The sequence below is a fragment of the Lynx canadensis genome, chromosome B4, assembly GCF_007474595.2.
Source record: "Lynx canadensis isolate LIC74 chromosome B4, mLynCan4.pri.v2, whole genome shotgun sequence".
Classification (NCBI taxonomy): domain Eukaryota; kingdom Metazoa; phylum Chordata; class Mammalia; order Carnivora; family Felidae; genus Lynx; species Lynx canadensis.
Window position 1 is genome coordinate 131,892,368 of NC_044309.1, and position 18,718 is coordinate 131,911,085.

Genomic DNA, 18,718 nt, shown 5'->3' on the forward strand with positions numbered 1-18,718 from the left:
GAAGGCACGGTGCAGAAGAGTTCTGGCTGTTCAGTCTGTCCCGCTGCTCTCCCTGTCCACGCGTCCTCCAAGCTGGGAGGCACCGAGGGCCACACCCGTGGACCACACGCCTCTCCACTGTCCCGGTCATGCAAACGGGCCCCCGTGGCCAGCTCACAATATCTGCTCCTTCTGGAGAAAAGAACAAGGCAGGAGGCTCATCTTAGAGATCCACAGGGGCCTCCGGGAGGTCTCGTCCAAGAGTCACTGTCGCGCTCTGGCACACCCCCCTTCTCTGCCCATCTCCGAGGGCTAGCGGGAGTTCTCCAGGCCAGAGCTGCAGGAGTGCTGTCACGAGGGAAAGGCGAGAAGGGCTTTGAGCCTTGCTGCCCACCCTTAGTGCTTCTCGGGCCAGAGGCCGCGTAGCTGTCAACTTGAGCCACACCTGAGTGTGCAGATCTGATCACTCTCTAGGAAGGGCCCGGCGCATTCTGGAATCTTCCATTGTCTGGAAACTCTGGACACTGAAAGAGATGGGAGTGGAGGGGACGCCATTCCCGGGAATCCTCCAACTCTTGCCCACGCTCCTGTTACCCTCCCCCCTTGGGGCCATCCCAGGGCCGGTGGGCAGAATGAGGTGGTGTGGGGGCACCAGCCGGAAGAAGCTCTTTGGGGACTCGCACGCACGTGCGGTCTGGCCTGGGGTGACAGGTGTCTGCTCCAAGGCCTCCTCTTCCTGTCTAGGAGTCACCTTTCCCGGTTGCTCTTTGTTTGTCCATCTGGGGTCCTGGTGGACACGTGACGAGGCAAGCACACAGCTCACCGGATGCACGCTTCAAGCCCAGATCCCTGATCCCTGACCTGGGAGGCCTTTAGGGGCAGCAAGGGCCCTCCCCTTGTGCCCCCCACCCACTCCTATCCATGGAATAATGAGGAAGCAGGAGGAGCCAGGCCAGGCCCCCTGGAAGGCATTCCAGCTCGGCCATTGCTTTGCTGAGTGGCTCCAGAGAGTACCTTAGCCTCTCTGTGCTGGGACCTCATCTAAGATGGGAGGGCAGTGATCGGCCCCTCCCAAAGCTCTTGGGGGCTGTGGGAGAGGATGTGCTCAACACACCTGCCTTCTCCTGGAATGGGGATGAAGATCTGCAGGGCTGAGCCCTGGCCCTCCCTTTCCAGACACCCAGCGTCCTGCTGGGGGACTGAATGGCTCCTAAGGGTCACACAGTGGTGGACAGGAGAGGGCTCATGCCACTCAGAGAGCCCGCCCCTCCCCAGCCACCGGCTTCTGTCCTGCTCTCTCCAGCCAGTGTGTGTCCCAACCCCCTCTGGCAAAGTACTTTCTCTTTCCCTTTTCCATAACCTGGGTCCTGCTGCCCAATGGGGCCCATCTCCTTCTGAGGGAGGCTGTGCCCAGGGCGGGGGGGGGGGAAGGCCTCGGGAGAGGTGGCTCTGAGCCTGAGGAAGTGCAACCATCTGAGGGCCCTCCCACCCTTGGGGCCAAAGCAGGAAGGAGGTGGGGCTTCTGAGGAGGCAGCCTGGGAGGTCACTGTCACACTGGGGCTTTCCCAAACCAAGGCTGGAGAGAGGAATGGAGCCCTGGCGCCCCAACCCAAGGTACCCCTGCTCTCTGCTGCTCTGTCCTGCCGGGCCCCCTTCTGCAGCCCCTCCTTCTGGCGGCCCTGTAGCCTGTGTCTCTGTCCTTGGCCTCCTCCTCCCCGCGGTCCCCCTTCCCTTCTCTCCCTCTCTGGGCTCCTTCTCCGCAGGACCCACTCCCAACTGGATCCTCACCCTGGTCCCGGGATGCTCCCGGGATTGGTTCTGAACGCACCCCTCCCGCCCCCCCCCACCCACCCCTGTGCCTCCCCCCCAGGCCAGCCTCTGGGTCTGAAAGTCTGTTGGGCATGTCTGGCCCTGCCTGTGCCGGGTGATGCCCACTTTCAGAGGCTTCCGGAAGTTCCTGTGCTCTGTTAAACGCTTCGAATCTAACCACAGGGTGGTCGAAGCAGTTGCTGGATTTCCTTTCAAGCACTTGAATCGATTTTCTCTCATATTTATGATGTGGTTTGAAGTGTAGGGGTTCGGAGTCGATGGCCGAGAAAACTCTTGAGACGTCTTGGGTGCAAAAACAGTGGTTTCATTATTTTTTAAATTTGTTTTCAGTAAAAAAAAATTTTTTTAATGTTTATTTATTTTTTGAGAGACAGAGACAGAATGTGAATGGGGGAGGAGCAGAGAGTGAGCCACAGAATCTGAAGCAGGCTCCAGGCTCTGAGCTGTTAACACAGAGCCTTACGCAGGGCTCGAACCCATGAACTGCGAGATCATGACCTGAGCCGAAGTCAGATGCTTGACTGAGTGAGCGATCCAGGTGCCCCCCAAAAGGTGGTTTTATTAAAGCATGGGGACAGGGCTCATGGGCAGGAAGAGACACACTGGGGTTCTGAAGAGTGAATGATTATATACATACAGGTTGGGAGGGGGTTAGGGACAGCATAAGTCTCTAAGTTATTTTGGAAACAAGGTTTCCAGGACTTTGAGGGTCTAGCTGCTGTTAGGACAAGGTCATTTATTACTGTTCAGTAAAACTCAGTCATGAGACCCTTCACATGTATATCGGTCGGCCATATGTCTGGAGGATGATTGCCAACATACGTCTTGGGGGGTAGAGATAAAGGAGGTTCCCCAAGGAATTTGTATATGTTAAAGTAGACTTAGCAGGTCCTAGGGGTTGGGATAATGTTTAGCTAAGATTCCCTTTGGCCTTTAGCAAAGTGTCATCACTGAGGCAGCTAAGCTCCTAGAGGAAGGTCACTCTGCCTGTGCCAAGGACTTCTAAATGGGCCATCGGCAGTAGGAAATTGAAATGTTTTCTTCTGCCTTTGTTTCCCACAGCATTTACAATACAATAAGCACAGTGTGAGGATAGCTCTCAGAGGCAAGAAGAGAAGTCATCTATTGCAAAGCTCTCTCCGCCACAGACGAGTACAGTAAAACCTTGGTTTGTGAGCATAATTTGTTCCGGGAACGTGCTTGTAATCCAAAGCACTTGTATGTCAAAACGAATTTCCCCATAAGAAATGATGGAAACTCAGGGCGCCTAGGTGGCTCAGTCGGTTGAGCGTCCAACTTTGGCTCAGGTCACGATCTCGCAGTTTGTGGGTTCGGGCCCGGCGTCGGGCTCTGTGCTGATGGCTCAGAGCCTGGAGCCTGCTTCGGATTCTGCATCTCACTCTCTCTCTGCCCCACCCCCCCCCCGCTCACGCTCTGTCTCTCTCTGTCTCAAAAATAAATACAACATTTTAAAAATTTTGTTTAAAAAAGAAATGATGGAAACTCAGATGATTCATTCCACAACCCCAAATATTCATATAAAAATGATTACAAAGCTGTAATAGAATACAAAATAATAAGGAGAACACAAAAGAGAAAGAAAAAGAAACAAATTAACCTGCATTTACCTTTGAAAACCTTCGTGGCTGGAGCGAGGGAGACAAGAAAGAGGAGGGTTATTGGTAGGACAACTTTCACTATTACTAATGGATGTTGACTATAGTACAGTATTAATAAACTCTTGTCATAGACTGTATTTAATGCAACTGGCGATAAGGCAGCAGAGGAAAGGGTCTATATCCGCAGGCAGCCTCACCTGGAATGAAGCAAAGCATTCCTAAGCTTACTCTTGTCTGGAAAAGCAAAGGACTGTCCATAGGAACTTTGAAGAGACAAAAAACACGTTAGTGTCGGTTGTGGGCACCTTCCAACGTTCTGAAAAATCACCCATTTCTGCCAAACACCCCTGCCTGAGACCGAGCATCCGAGCATGGGAGATGATCACCCACCATCCTGCAGCCAGAGAGAGAGAGAGACAGAGAGACAGAGAGACAGAGAGAAGAACCATTGGCTCAGTTGTGATCATGTGACCTTTGGCATCGCGAACTACTCATATTGAAAGACATCACTCCTTTATCAAGTTAAACTTTATGAAAAATGTTTGCTCGTCTTGCAGAACACTTGCAGGACAGGTTACTCGCCATCCAAGGTTTTAGTGTAAATGCAGACTGTTCTCAACCTTACCCACAACCTAGGGGAGAGAGCTTCATGCTTCACGTTTGTAACTACCACCGGAAGATGCCTTGGCTGGAAGGAATGTGCCTATTTAAAAGGAAGTAGAAAAAAAGACACATTTAAGACTGCATATGCTGCTGCGGCAGCCATGTAAGGTCCCTGCTGGAAATAACCTGTCTGGACAGGTGCCTCAGCTCCATCACTTACTAGCCGTGGACTTGGCTAGGCTGCTTCACCTGCCAGAGCCCCTGCTCCTGTCCCTCTAAAGTGTGGGTGTGACTCCCCCAGGATCTGGGAAGGAGTCGGTGAGTTCAGATATTTGAGGCACTTGGAACAGTAGCCTGAGCCTCCGAATTTAAGCATTAACCTGATACTTAAAAAGAAAAAACAAACAGGTGAAAAATCAGGAATGAATCGAACTGAGGTCTTCAAAAAGCTGTTCTTTTGGGATAGAGAAGTTTCTCTTTCTCTTTGCTATTTTTCTAATGGGTTGGGGGTAGGGCGGGCAGGAAAACACGAGTGTGTGTGCTACTGGAAGGAGCAGGGCCCAGGGGGCCCTAGAGGTGGGGTCCCTGTCCCTACTGTCCCTGGAGGCACGTCCCCCTTCCAGCCTGGAAAAGCAGCAGCACTGCGTAGGGCCCAGGAGGGCTGGAGGGAGCCACCGTGCCCAGGGCAGGCCACCCACCAGGGACAACTCCAGAGGGCACTTTCTGCATTTTCTGTTTTCTCTCCTTTACCCCCAGAAACCCAATGGACAGGATAGATCCTTACACCTTCCATTTCCACTTTCCAAACTTGCTCTATGCTAATGGGCGGAAACTCTGTTATCTCTGCTTCCAAGTGGAGAGAGAAGACGACTTCTCGTATAATGACAGCGACCGGGGAGTTTTTCGGAACAAGGTACGCACCCCCTGCCCTCCTCCTCGGGCCCTATCAGGCAGGAGCAGAGTCAGGGGGCAGTGAGGAGAAGAATGTTATATGTAAGATGCCAGATGGGGGCTCTTAGTGGTGGATGCTCCTTCCCACGACGTTGTCCTAAGTCATGGACCCAATGAGCTCCCTGCTTGACCCTCTGGGAACCTGATACGGGATGGCATTTGACCCATCCGATGAGGCTCCTTCAGAGAGTCTGCTGGCATTCCGGCCATCTTCAAATCTTGTCCTGGACCTTGGCCTCTGGCAGTCTTGGATGACAGAGCATCTTTCGAAAGTCAGGGCCTGTTGGACACCATTGCCTTCTCTGCCCTGGTAATGGCTCCGTTGGTAGAGCCGTCCCCTGGCCACACGGCTGACTCCTCCGTTCCCAGGCCCCTGATCTCTCAGAGGACAGCCCACACCCCTCGTCCTGCCTACCCCTGGTCTTCCCCCTGCCACAGCCTCGATGTCCCTGGAAGGAGGTCACGGCACCAGTGACCAGCATCAGCAGTTGCTACAGCCAAGCCACCACCCTGCAGCCCTGTCCCCTAACCACTGCCACTCCTGAGACAGGTCCCACCATACCCCTGCCCTCTCCCCTCCCCTGATACTGCAGACTTTGCAGAGCCTGTTTCCAGGAGAGAACCATGATGGGCTGGGTCAGGGGTATGCTTCAGCAGTACTAACAGGTGGAAGGTCGTTTCACCTGTCCTAGTACCCGGTGTTCAAACAGCTGAAGGCAATTAATGAAATTAGTATTGATAATGTATCAGGCAATATATCTAAGATATTCTTTCAAATTGTAATGAATATAAAAGTTCTTCGTGAGGTCGTTTACATTCTTCTTTTTTACTACGTTGTTGAAATGAGATGTGTATTTACACTTGCCCCCCATCTCAGTTCACACGAGCCACAGGTCAAGTGGTCTGAAGATGTGTGCAGCTAGCGGTTCCCCTGTGGGGCAGCATGGCTGTGTGACCCTCCCCAGGTGCCATCACCCAGGGAACCAGCCTAGACCCAAAAGGGCCTGGCTGAGGGCAGAATGGATGGATGGATGGATGGATGGATGGATGCTTGGATGGATGAATGGTTGGATGGATAGATGGATGGATGGTTGGAGGGATGGATGGTTGGATGGATGGATGGCTGGATGGATGGATGGATGGATGGTTGGATGGATGGATGGTTGGATGGCTGGATGGCTGGATGGATGGATGGATGGATGGATGGTTGGATGGATGGATGGATGGTTGGATGGATGGATGGTTGCATGGTTGGATGGATGGATGGATGGATGGTTGGATGGATGGATGGATGTTGGATGGATGGATGGATGGATGGATGATGGATGGTTGGATGGTTGGATGGATGGATGGATGGATGTTGGATGGTTGGATGGATGGATGGTTGGATGGATGGATGGATGGATAGATGGATGGATGGATGGTTGGATGGATGGATGGTTGGATGGATGGTTGGATGGATGGTTGGATGGTTGGATGGATGGATGCATGGATGGTTGGATGGATGGATGGTTGGATGGTTGGATGGATAGATGGATGGTTGGATGGCTGGATGGTTGGATGGATACATGGATGGTTGCATGGCTGGATGGTTGGATGGATGGTTGGATGGATGGATACATGGATGGAAGGAGAATAGATGTTAGAATTGATGCATGGTGGATAACTATGGGAAGGGATGGCTCAAAAAAAAAGACAGGGCAGGGAGAGATGGAAAGCAGTGATAAATCAATGAACGACATACCCCTGAGGCTCCTGCCCCTTTACTCCTCCTCCCACGGCACCCAGTCCTGCCACTCTCTCTGCTCTGCCAGCCACGAGTGTCCCTTTCTCTTCTCTACTTCTCCCAGGTCCATCCCTGGGCTCGATGTCATGCAGAACAGTGCTTCCTCTCTTGGTTCCGTGACCAGTATCCATACCGTGATGAATATTACAATGTCACCTGGTTCTTATCCTGGAGCCCCTGCCCCACCTGTGCAGAGGAGGTGGTTGAGTTCCTGGAGGAGTACAGGAACTTGACACTGAGCATCTTCACCTCCCGCCTCTACTACTTCTGGCACCCAAATTACCAGGAGGGGCTTTGCAAGCTATGGGATGCAGGGGTCCAGCTGGACATCATGTCCTATGATGGTGAGAGCAGAGGGGAGCTGGGGACCCAGACTGTGGGAGAGAGTAGTACCGAGCCAGGGGTGGGGGAGGATCTAGAATGTCCCCAGGGCGAGTGAGTGGGAGGAAACTGAGGCAAGACTGGTGGCATTTGGCAGGGAAGAGACTAGGCCCTGAGGAGGGGGGCACAGAAGTGTCAGGAGGAGAAGGCCTCCCAGGGCCCACATGACTGCTCTCTTCCCTCTTTATCTCAGATTTTAAACACTGTTGGGACAACTTTGTGTACAACAAGGGAATGCGCTTCCAGAGACGGAATCTGTTAAAAGATTATGATTTCCTGGCTGCAGAGCTTCAAGAAATCCTTAGGTGAGGGCGTCCTCAGCCCCCCTGCAGCTGCTGTTCCTTGCGTCTCCCACCACCGCACCTCCCTCCCCAGAGCCTCCGGTCCCCGCCCCACCCCACCCCCACTTCCTCCTGGGCATCCTCCCTCCTCCCTCAAGGCCTCCTTCTCCCCCATGAGGGAGCCCCCAGCCTGGTTCCTCCCATCTCACCACATTCACCTTGTTGTTAATAAACTGAATGTAAATGGGCTTCAGTATGTCTAGCTGTGAGAATTGGAAGATGTGAGTAACATCCTTACCGGGGATGTGACTTATCAGAGAACCAGGGTCCTTGAGGACAGTGACCGCATTCCTCTGCTAGGGCTTCCAGAACAAAACCCCACAGACTGAGGGACGTCACGGCAGGTGTTTGTTTCCTCACAGCGTGGACACTGGAAGCTTGATCTCACTGGAGATCAAGGTGTCCCTGGGTCAGGCTCCGCCTAGGGCCTCTCTCCTTGACCAGCAGAGGGCCACCTTCTTGCTCCGCCCTGGCATGGTCTGTCTGTGCTCACTGTGGGGAGCCCCTGGTGCCCCTCTGTGTGTCCCAGTTTCCCCTTCTCATAACAACATCAGGCAGATTGGATCAGGCCCATCCTAAGGGCCTCCTTTTAACAACCATCTCTTTAAAGCCTGTGCCTCAAATGGAGTCACATCTGAGGCTCCAGGGGTTGGGACTTTAGCAGTTGGATTTGGGGGACACACGGTTCAGCCTCTTGGAGCTAAGAGGGTGGGAAAGAGCAGGATCCTTGTTCTGCGTACCTGTCTCCTGGGTTCTGCCTGACCTGCCACCCACCCCGCCCCGTCTCACCTGCTTCCATTTCAGCCCTTGCCGCCCTGGACCCCCCACCACCTGTCACCGGGTCACCGCCACACTCATCCTGGCTCCCTTGTCCCTTCTCCCCTTTCCCACATGGCTGCCAGAGGGAAAGTTCTGGACAGGTTGCAGCCTGGGGATGAGGACAGAGAGTGAGCAAGAAATTAGTTATTAAGTAAACATTTAAATAAGTGTGTTTTATTTTTTTAAAACATAGGGTTGGGAATGGGAGGACGTTTCCATAAAGCAGAATAAAAAGTGGTAGGTGGCTGAGAGTCAAGTTGGGGACACAGGGAAACAAGCAGAAGCATTAGAGGCAATAAAGCAGAAACAGAAACAAAAACAGAAACAGAGGGAACACCTGGTCCTTCGACCGCCGAGCTGACTACCGCGTGAACTTTGGAAAGTCAGTGGCGGTGCCCCACGGGGTGGCCTGGACCAGGGCACGGTGAAAAGGAGAGGAGATCAGCCTGAGATGCTGGGATTCTGGGCAGACAAAAGCCAGGAAGGAAAAGCAGCAGGGCAGGTGTGCGGTTGGTCACATCCAGAAAATCACTGTGGAGATCCTCTTGGGTCCCACACGGACCCGTTGTTTCTTCCTGTGACCTTGGCCCATTAGGTGTGCATAGCGGTGACCCCCGACACTTGTCTCTTCACTCCCCTCCCTGTCTGCCCTGCTGCCTGGGGCAGAAGGCACGGTGCAGAAGAGTTCTGGCTGTTCAGTCAGTCTGTCCCGCTGCTCTCCCTGTCCACGCATCCTCCAAGCTGGGAGGCACCGAGGGCCACACCCGTGGACCACACGCCTCTCCACTGTCCCGGTCATGCAAACGGGCCCCCGTGGCCAGCTCACAATATCTGCTCCTTCTGGAGAAAAGAACAAGGCAGGAGGCCCATCTTAGAGATCCACAGGGGCCTCCGGGAGGTCTCGTCCAAGAGTCACTGTCGCACTCTGGCACACCCCCCTTCTCTGCCCATCTCCGAGGGCTAGCGGGAGTTCTCCAGGCCAGAGCTGCAGGAGTGCTGTCACGAGGGAAAGGCGAGAAGGGCTTTGAGCCTTGCTGCCCACCCTTAGTGCTTCTCGGGCCAGAGGCCGCGTAGCTGTCAACTTGAGCCACACCTGAGTGTGCAGATCTGATCACTCTCTTGGAAGGGCCCGGCTCATTCTGGAATCATTCATTGGCTAGAAACTCTGGACACTGAAAGAGATGGAAGTGGAGGGGACGCTATTCCCGGGAATCCTCCAACTCTTGCCCACGCTCTTGTTACCCTCCCCCCTTGGGGCCATCCCAGGGCCGGTGGGCAGAATGAGGTGGTGTGGGGGCACCAGCCGGAAGAAGCTCTTTGGGGACTCGCATGCGCGTGCGGTCTGGCCTGGGGTGACAGGTGTCTGCTCCAAGGCCTCCTCTTCCTGTCTAGGAGTCACCTTTCCCGGTTGCTCTTTGTTTCTCCATCTGGGGTCCTGGTGGACACGTGACGAGGCAAGCACACAGCTCACCGGATGCACGCTTCAAGCCCAGATCCCTGATCCCTGACCTGGGAGGCCTTTAGGGGCAGCAAGGGCCCTCCCCTTGTGCCCCCCACCCACTCCTATCCATGGAATAATGAGGAAGCAGGAGGAGCCAGGCCAGGCCCCCTGGAAGGCATTCCAGCTCGGCCATTGCTTTGCTGAGTGGCTCCAGAGAGTACCTTAGCCTCTCTGTGCTGGGACCTCATCTAAGATGGGAGGGCAGTGATCGGCCCCTCCCAAAGCTCTTGGGGGCTGTGGGAGAGGATGTGCTCAACACACCTGCCTTCTCCTGGAATGGGGATGAAGATCTGCAGGGCTGAGCCCTGGCCCTCCCTTTCCAGACACCCAGCGTCCTGCTGGGGGACTGAATGGCTCCTAAGGGTCACACAGTGGTGGACAGGAGAGGGCTCATGCCACTCAGAGAGCCCGCCCCTCCCCAGCCACCGGCTTCTGTCCTGCTCTCTCCAGCCAGTGTGTGTCCCAACCCCCTCTGGCAAAGTACTTTCTCTTTCCCTTTTCCATAACCTGGGTCCTGCTGCCCAATGGGGCCCATCTCCCTCTGAGGGAGGCTGTGCCCAGGGCGGGGGGCGTAGCCCTGGGGATGGGTGCTCTGAGCCTGAGGAAGTGCAACCTTTTGAGGGCCCTCCCACCCCTGGGGCCAAAGCAGGAAGGAGGTGGGGCTTCTGAGGAGGCAGCCTGGGAGGTCACTGTCACACTGGGGCTCTCCTAAAGCAAAGCCGGTGAGAGGAATGGAGCCCTGGTGCCCCGGATAAAGGCAGGGCTGCGACAAATCAGCTGAGGAGGGACAGCTGCACAGGGCCTGTCAGGGGCAGGTAAGTCAGGAGCAAAGAAGGGGGGTGGGAGCCCAGAGAAGCAACACCAACCTGGGGCCTTCCATCCCTGCTGTGTCAGGCAGGAAGGGGCTGGGTCCACCCTCAGACTAATCTGGGAGGACCCTCACAGATAAGGGGCTTTCCCAAGGCCAAGGGCAGCCTTGTGAGAGAGAACTGGTGCTGGAGAGCACAAAGCCCAAGGCAGGATGGGACAAGCCTGCCCCCGAGTCTGGCACTCGGCTGCAGGAAGCAGGTCCCACTGCTGGCTTTCCTCTCTGCCCTCGTCCTGCCCCAGCCCTCGGTCCTCTCCTTCTCTGACACCTCATCCGCAGGGTCCGCTCCTGCCTCTGGTCTGTGGGCACCGCCAGGGCCGATGTGCCACCACTACCACCCCCCTCCCCGCCTCCAGCGGCCCCTCTGCCTCCCATCCCATGGGGGTGGCCATGGGTCTTTCTAAAGTGCTTTGTTTAGGCTTCGTTACAGACTTTCCATTCAAGGATGATTGAGACAATTGTTGGAGTCAGCTATAAAAGCTTATTCACACATTTTATTCTAAAGACTTGCACGATTTGGCCAAGAATCCTCTCGTGTCTGTAACCACCCTGAGCAAGAGTTCATCTGCCGGATGCTCAGGAAACCAATGAGACACTGACACTGGGCTTCTGCAGGGAAGAGAGGCTCGCTAAGAGTGTGGCGCCACCCAGGACGACAGGGGGCGCGTGTTCCAGAGTCCTGAACTCCCCTAGGGTCTGCAAGTGCTTACGGGGCAAAAATTAAGGGTCAGGGGTCCAGGGCCGTGGGTTCTTCTGATTGATCGGGGGTTAGGTAAACGTCAAGACCGATTAGCTTGGCTTTCTGGCATCCACCGGTCTGGTTTCATCCAGATTGCGGTCCAGGTCTGAGGACCATCTCGGCAACGTGCGTCAGCGATGCTGTCTTTGTTGGCAGAAGCAGCCCAACACCTCCTGACCGTGACGACCTTGCAGGCTATTTCACTGTTGTTCCCTGGGTAGCATTCATCATCTTAAGCAAAGCACAGTCTTAAGTTTCCTCTCGGTTTTTGTCCCGTATCTCTAACCGTGGGCGTCGCGCCTTTCTGCAGACTTCATTCTGTGGATGGTTTCGTTTCTGTTCTGTGGACGCAACACTCATTTGCAAGACAAGAAGATAAACTGTTTCCCATGAACTCGCTACCAGCTGTGAAAAACTAAATTAGTCTTGAAATGTTTCTTACAAGTTGTTTCTATCATCCCTGAATTTTAGCCGTTCAAGGTCAAGCTTCCACATTTGTGCTGTTACCATAGTGCACTTGTCCAAAACTTGAAGTGTTTCTGCCTTGAGCGTCTGGGTTTGCCAGGGACTGGGGGAGTTTCCCAGAACGTGGGAACTTCAGTGCTAAAATCAGGAAGCGGAGCCCCGGGCCAGTCAGCTTCCTAAGTGTGCTATGAATGGGGGTTTTCAACCCAATCCTCATGGTGAGGGCAGCTGGGGTCTCTACCTGAGAGTACCAAGCTTCCGGTGAGGTCGCTGAGGGGTGATCCAAAGCCACGAGGCAGACATGGCTTCTTCAATGACAGTCATCCAAATCCACCTGAAGCTTTACTAATGCCCATAAGAGACATCAGGGATGGGTTTCCATTGATGAAATTGGTGGCTCTGTTCATCGGCAGATCAGAGGACAGAAATGGCTTGGTTGGTGGAATCGGTTGTCTTTCAACGAGTTGGCCGGAAATCTGGGGAAGGCATTTCTGGCCTTGCAAGGAACACGGAACGGACCCCATAGTCTGTGCCCTGAGCAAAGACACCCGCGGCTTGATTCCTGTGTCCAGTTCCAAGTGTCTGTGGTCACCTGAGCCAGACTCCGTGGTCACCCAGGTCGCGTTGCCTTTGGCTGGAGTGTCCGGAAGGAAAGCGGCTGGGGCTCCATCAAGCTCCCCCAGTTTCTTCAGACCGTTCGGTGTCTGCTTGGTCAGTAACGTCCACACGCAGTGGGGCTCCGCCAGACGGAGATTCGCGCACCTGTCCCAGGCAGGCAGGCAGGCAGGCTCCCAGGTCTGTCCACCTGCCTCTATCTGTGCAGAGCCAACAGCATTTATCAAAAAGAATCCGTGCACGTACGCCCACATGAGCCACGTCACTTTGCGATGTAACATTAAATGAAAACACAAAAAGCAAGATACGGGACGGAAACGTCTGTAGAGTGTAATCACCGCTGGGGGGGAGGAAAAGCTGTGTGAGTCCTGTGGCCAAAGTCGCCATCACAGGTCTCCCTCGGTGGCAGCAGGTTTTCCTGTTCACCAGCCTCTCTGGGCTTTGTACTGACAAAGCTGTGATACCCACGCCTAGGCAAAGAGCACGGAGTTAGAAGTGCCAGTGCACCCCTCCCAAGATGGGTGAGCCAAAGAAGCACACGTGACGCTGGTTCTCGGGGCGGGGTCCCCCACCCAGCTCAAGGCGTCCTGCCTGCTAAGGCCTCCAGGGTGGTGACGATGGGCGCTCCACCAGACTGGAGGTGGGGCCGTGTGTCGCCGCAGGGGCGGGATGTGGGGGGAGGGTGGCGGGCACTCACTTCACCCTCTTCCTTTTCTCTCCCCAGTCCCGGCCAACAAAGAAAAAGAGACTGGCCCTTCCCTCCCCGCCCAGGGGCCCAAGTAGACCCAAGGAGTTGGGTTCAGGAGGTGACAGAGCCTGGGATAAACACCAGAAGACACTCTCTGCACCTTTTGGTTTCCTTCCTCTTGCCCAGACCCACAATGAATCCACTACAGGAAGACATATTCTACCGTCAGTTTGGCAACCAGCACCGGGTCCCAAAGCCCTACTACCGGAGGAAAACCTACTTGTGCTACCAGCTGAAGCTGCCCGAAGGCACCCTAATTGACAAAGACTGCCTTCGAAACAAGGTGCCGAGCGGGCTGTCTGGACACAGGGCAGGCTTAGCCGGGTCTCCGTTAGCCCCGCTCCCCAGGAACTCCCCACAGTTTTCCTGTCCCCGGGCCTCTGCAGAAGCTGTTCCCTCCAGCAGAATGCTCTCCCTGCCCCTCTTTGAGGATTTAATATTTACTTGTCTTCTGGATCTCAGCTCAGTCGCCGTTTCTGAGAAGCCAAGAGGTCCTCCAAGGACGGAGCGCTCGACCCCACCTGCGAGAACCCCCTCCTATCCCTGCCCTCTGCTTTGCTGCCCGCCTTCCCGCCTGCCCTGTCCCGCCTCCCTCCCATTCTGACCCGCTCCTCGCTCCTCGGGACCCCCCCCCCCCGCATTCAAACATCTCCAGATGTCCAAAAGGCGAGGTCTGCAGAGCATTTGAGACCGTGTTGTAGGGGTGTCTGTGGCCGAGGGGGGGTGCTGCTGGGTCTGATTCAGATCAAGCCGCCGGTGCTTTGGGGGTACTCAATTAATGGGTGAGTAAGAGAAGGAAGGAGGGAAGGAAGGTTCTTTCCCTGTCCCAGGTGAGTTCACAGAGCAGAGCCTGTCATCCCCAATGGCACCCACAGCGCGTGACCTCTGGCCTCTGCCTTGTAACCAACCCTTCTCTCTGTCTGGGACACTCCCTAGAAAAAGCGCCATGCAGAAATGTGCTTTATTGACAAGATCAAGTCACTGACGCGGGACACATCCCAGAGATTCGAAATCATCTGCTATATCACATGGAGCCCCTGCCCCTTCTGTGCCGAGGAACTGGTTGCGTTTGTCAAAGACAACCCCCACCTCAGCCTGCGGATCTTTGCCTCCCGCCTGTACGTCCACTGGCGCTGGAAGTATCAGCAGGGGCTGAGACACCTGCACGCATCCGGGATCCCAGTGGCTGTCATGAGCCTCCCAGGTGGGGAGAGGGCACAGCTGTCAGGGGATGGGAGGGTGTGCGGTTCCAAGAGGGAAAAGCCACTGCGGGGGGTGGGTGGGGAGGCTGGACCGAAGCGGGGTGCCCCAGCTGAGGCCCAAGATGTGATGCCGCCCGGAAGGGAAAAGGAAGGCTGCTCCCCTGTCCTGGGACCTCACTGCCTTCTCCTCCTCCGTCTCAGAGTTTGAGGACTGCTGGAGGAATTTTGTGGACCACCAGGACAGGTCGTTCCAGCCCTGGCACAAACTGGGCCAATACAGTCAAAGCATAAAACGTAGGCTTGGGAAGATCCTGACGGTGAGAAGCTGTCCCTGCTGCAGGCGCCTGGCCTCCCTCCCCCGGGACTCCCCTTCCCAGCTCACCGCCCCCTTCTCTCTGTCCTTGCTCTCTGTCCTCAGTGCCCCTCCATACCTTTCTCTTTTCTTGAGACACCCGTCCCCCCAGTAGGGGCTCCCAGGCTCCCACTTCCTTCCTTAGCTCCCTTTTCTTAGGATCTTGGGGCACCTGGGTGGCTCAGTCGGTTAAACGTCCGACTTTTGATTGGGGCTCAGGTCACGATCTCACTGTTTGTGAGTTCCAGTCCCGCGTCCGGCTCTGCACTGGCAGCAAGGATCCTGCTTGAGATTCTCTCTCTCTGCCCCTTCCTCCCACCCGCCCCCAATATAAAGAAACATTAAAAATTAAAAAAAAAAAAAAAAGGATCTCATCAGCTTTCCGTTTCCCTCAAGGCCTCCCTGGCCTCTTTGACCAGGCTCCTCTGGTCCCCCTCCCTCTCTTGTCCCCTGCACTGCTTGTTACCAGTGACGCTTTAAACTGTTCTCTTTCTCTCTCAACAGCCCCTGAATGATTTAAGGAATGACTTCAGAAATTTGAAACTTGAATGACCATCAACCCTCCCCCCGCCGCCCACCCTGTTCCTGCAGCATCTCAATGCTTCATAAACTGCTGACTCTTAGGAGCAAGTTGTGAGCTCCACGTGCACACCGGACCCTCCTCCCCGAGTCCAGGAAACATTTCTTTTCCCCTTCATTCTTCTGTTTTCTTTTATAAGTGGGTATATATTTTTGTAATTGAAAAAATAAAGATGATTTTCAAGTCTGTAAAACTTGGGTTACTTTCTGAAAGGGAAATCAGGGCTTTCCTTCGTAAAAAATGAGCTTAAAGGACTTTCATTTTACGGCACCAAGAAAAAAAATGTGTTTGGGAATTTGCTCTTGTAGTCTAGAATAGCTGGATCATTTCATCGCCCGAATATGCTCTTTTCTTTCTCAGTATCTACTGCGTATCTAAACAAATAGGGTAAAACTGTTGAACGCACACAGTTGCTCATAGACTTGATTGGGGAGGGGGGAAGAAAACCACTTGGAACAGTGTTATTTGGTGTTCTTAGCTGAAGAAATAGGCACCGACTCTGGCTGATTAAAGCAGAAAAGAAAGATTTGTTAAAAAGATGTTGGGTGATTCCTTGAAACTCTAGGAAAGAGGGAGAGCTAGATTTGGAGGCTCCCAAGCCAGGAAGGAGCCCCCACACTGCTGCAGAGCTGGTCTAATGAAGGTGGCGTTGCCAATGGCTGCGTGCTCCGCTCACCCCAGCCGTGCCTGGAAGCCGGATGCTGACACAGAATGGCCTGCCTTAGCTGCCTCCACTAGGGACAGCCCCGCCCAGGATGGAGAGAAGGAAAGAAGAAACAAGTGACAATAAATAATGAACACAGCAGAAGATGAAAAAAGTAAAATCGAGTGTGTAACACTAAATACGAACAGAATAAATTCTTCTATGCTGCTCCCAAGAGGCACTCTTTAAAAAAAAAAAAAAAGAAAAAGGAAACAGAGATTGAAAATAAAAGGAATGAACAAAGAGAGCAGACAAATAAAAAAAAAAGCAATATTGGCAATATCACACAAGGTATACATTAATGGATCAAACAGGTTAAAGGACTTAATTAACATAATGATATAAAGGAACAATGAAAGAATAAAATAATAATCAAGAGGCGGAGTTAAGATGGCAGAGAAGTAGGGGGACCGGGACTTCCCTCCTCCTTCAAACAGAGCTGTATTGAGGTCAGATCACTTGGAACACCCAGGAAAACAATCTGCAGTGGCAGAAGGATCTCCACGGTTGGAAGGAGACAGCTTGGCGGGATCAAGGTGCGGTGCATGTATGTGAATTGGGGGAGATAAAACGGAGTAGGCACAGAGGGGAGGGAACCCGTTCCGTGGATGACAAAAGGAAGAGAAAGGCAGAGAGGAACTGTGAAATTGAGGTACTGAGTTAGCAGAAGAGGAAAACCTCTCCGGACCATGGACGGGGAAAGAGAAATACAGAGAGAACTGGTTTCTATTTTGCAAACAGCCTTAGGAGCTGAAACTTGGAGGTTCCAAAGTGTGGGACTTTCTTCAAAGTGATGCCGCCACCGTGTGCACCCACTGTGGGGGAGCCGACCTCCAGCCGGTAGCAATCTGGGGGCGCACTGGGAGATAACAGTCCCCTCCCTCGAGCACTGTGGGATGAGGGTCTATTGTCCCCCCCCCCCCCCCGCCCCACAAGAGCAAAAGACTCTGCAGACACCAGCCAAAGACCTTTGTCGGCTGGGCAGAGTGGCGCTACCCCAGAACTGGGTCCACACAGTGCAGGATCCTTTAAGACAGCGGGTTTTAGATCCCAGCTGAGCACCTAGGAGGCACGGGACACCTTACAGCAGGACAAATGGCCCCACCCGCTACTCTCTGAGGGCCACTGGAACAGCATGGTTGGAGACACCCATCCTGGGGAGGGGAGATTGGGGTGTTTCCATTTTTCTCCCCATCACCAACACGATGCGTCTTCCAGGAGTAAATCAGCAGCCCCCAGTGGAGGCAGGACCCGTCTATACCAAACCCCGCCCCTCTGTGCCTGGTAACTGCTTATCTACACTGACCACACTCCAGACCAGCACAGCTACTGGTCCCCAGGCACCACCAGACAACTGTTTTTGCTTGTTTCTTTTCTGTTCTGTTCTTTTCTTTTTCTTTCTACCCTCTTCTTTTCTCCTTTTGCAATCAAGCTATAGTTTCTGATTTGTTTTTAGTCAATTCTTATTATATATATATGACACACACATACACACACGTAATTGTTTGCTTGTTTGATCAGGCATTTTTATTCTATTCTTTTTACACCTTTTCTATTTCTTCTTCTTCTTTATTTTCCTTTCTCTTTCTCTGGATTTAGTCTTATAGTTTTTTGATTCTCTGTTTGGTCTTCAGGGGGAAAGCTCTCCGTTTTTCCCCATTGAGGATGATATCATCTGTGGGCCTTTCATATATGGCTTTTATGATGTTAAGGTATGTTCTTTCTATCCCATCTTTCTTGAGGGTTTTTAACAAGAAAGGATGCTGTATTTTGTCCAATGCTGTTTCTACACCTATTGACAGGATCATATGGTTCGTATCTTTTCTTCTATTAATGTGGTGTATCACGTTGATTGATTTGTGAATAGTGAACCAGCCTTGCATTCCAGGAACGAATCCCACTTGATTATTGTGAATAATTCTTTTAATGTACTGTTGAATTCGATATGCTCGTATCTTTTTGAGAATTTTTGCATCCATGTTCATCAGGAATATTGGCCTGTAATTCTTTTAGTGGGGTCTTTGTCTGGTTTTGGAATCAAGGTAATGCTGGCTTCACTGAATGAGTTTGGAAGCTTTCCTTCCGTTTCTACTTTTTGTAACAGTTTGAGAAGAATAGGTATTAACTCTGCTTTAAATGTCTGATAGAATTCCTGCTAGGAAGCCATCTGGCCCAGAACTCATTTTTGGGGAGATTTTTGATAACCGATTCAACTTCTTTGCTGGTTATGAATCTGCTTAAATTTTCTATTTCTTCCCATTTGAGTTTTGGGAGTGTGTGAGTGTCCAGGAATTTGTCCATCTCTTCCAGATTGTCCAGTTTGTTGGTATATAGTTTTTCTTAATATTGTCTTACAATTGTTTGTATTTCTGTGATGTTGGTTGTGGTCTCTCTTCTTTCATTCATGATTTTATCTATTTGGGCCCTCTCTCTTTTCTTTTTGAGAAGTCTGGTTAGGGGTTGTCAATTTTGTTTATTCTTTCAAAAAAACACAGTACTTTCATTGATTTGTTCTACTGGGCTTTTTTGATTCTGTATCATTTATTTCTGCTCTAATCTTTATTATTTCCCTTCTTCTACTGGCGTTGGGCTTTATTTGCTGCCCTAACCTAGCTCCTTTAAGAGTAAGGTTCAGT

At 52.8% G+C, this 18,718-nt stretch overlaps 1 protein-coding gene across 1 annotated transcript; it reads left to right on the plus strand.

Moving 5' to 3' along the window:
- Window positions 1-1,477: 1,477 nt before the first annotated feature.
- LOC115517738 (DNA dC->dU-editing enzyme APOBEC3-like) lies at window positions 1,478-15,561 on the plus strand. Its single transcript, XM_030320661.1, has 8 exons — window positions 1,478-1,593; window positions 4,788-4,944; window positions 6,833-7,112; window positions 7,343-7,454; window positions 13,222-13,528; window positions 14,182-14,449; window positions 14,649-14,764; window positions 15,304-15,561. The coding sequence occupies exons 1-8, from the start codon at window positions 1,568-1,570 to the stop codon at window positions 15,349-15,351; spliced, it is 1,314 nt and encodes a 437-aa protein (XP_030176521.1). The 5' UTR covers window positions 1,478-1,567; the 3' UTR covers window positions 15,352-15,561.
- The last annotated feature ends 3,157 nt before the right edge of the window (window positions 15,562-18,718 follow it).

What these genes read in the sequence shown, in the direction of transcription:
- LOC115517738 (XM_030320661.1), top strand. Translation starts at nt 1,568, where the DNA reads ATGGAGCCCTGGCGCCCCAACCCAAG. An exon ending in CCCTGGCGCCCCAACCCAAG is followed by an intron (nt 1,594 to 4,787) that starts GTACCCCTGCTC and finishes CTTTACCCCCAG; the next exon opens with AAACCCAATGGACAGGATAG. An exon ending in GGGGAGTTTTTCGGAACAAG is followed by an intron (nt 4,945 to 6,832) that starts GTACGCACCCCC and finishes TACTTCTCCCAG; the next exon opens with GTCCATCCCTGGGCTCGATG.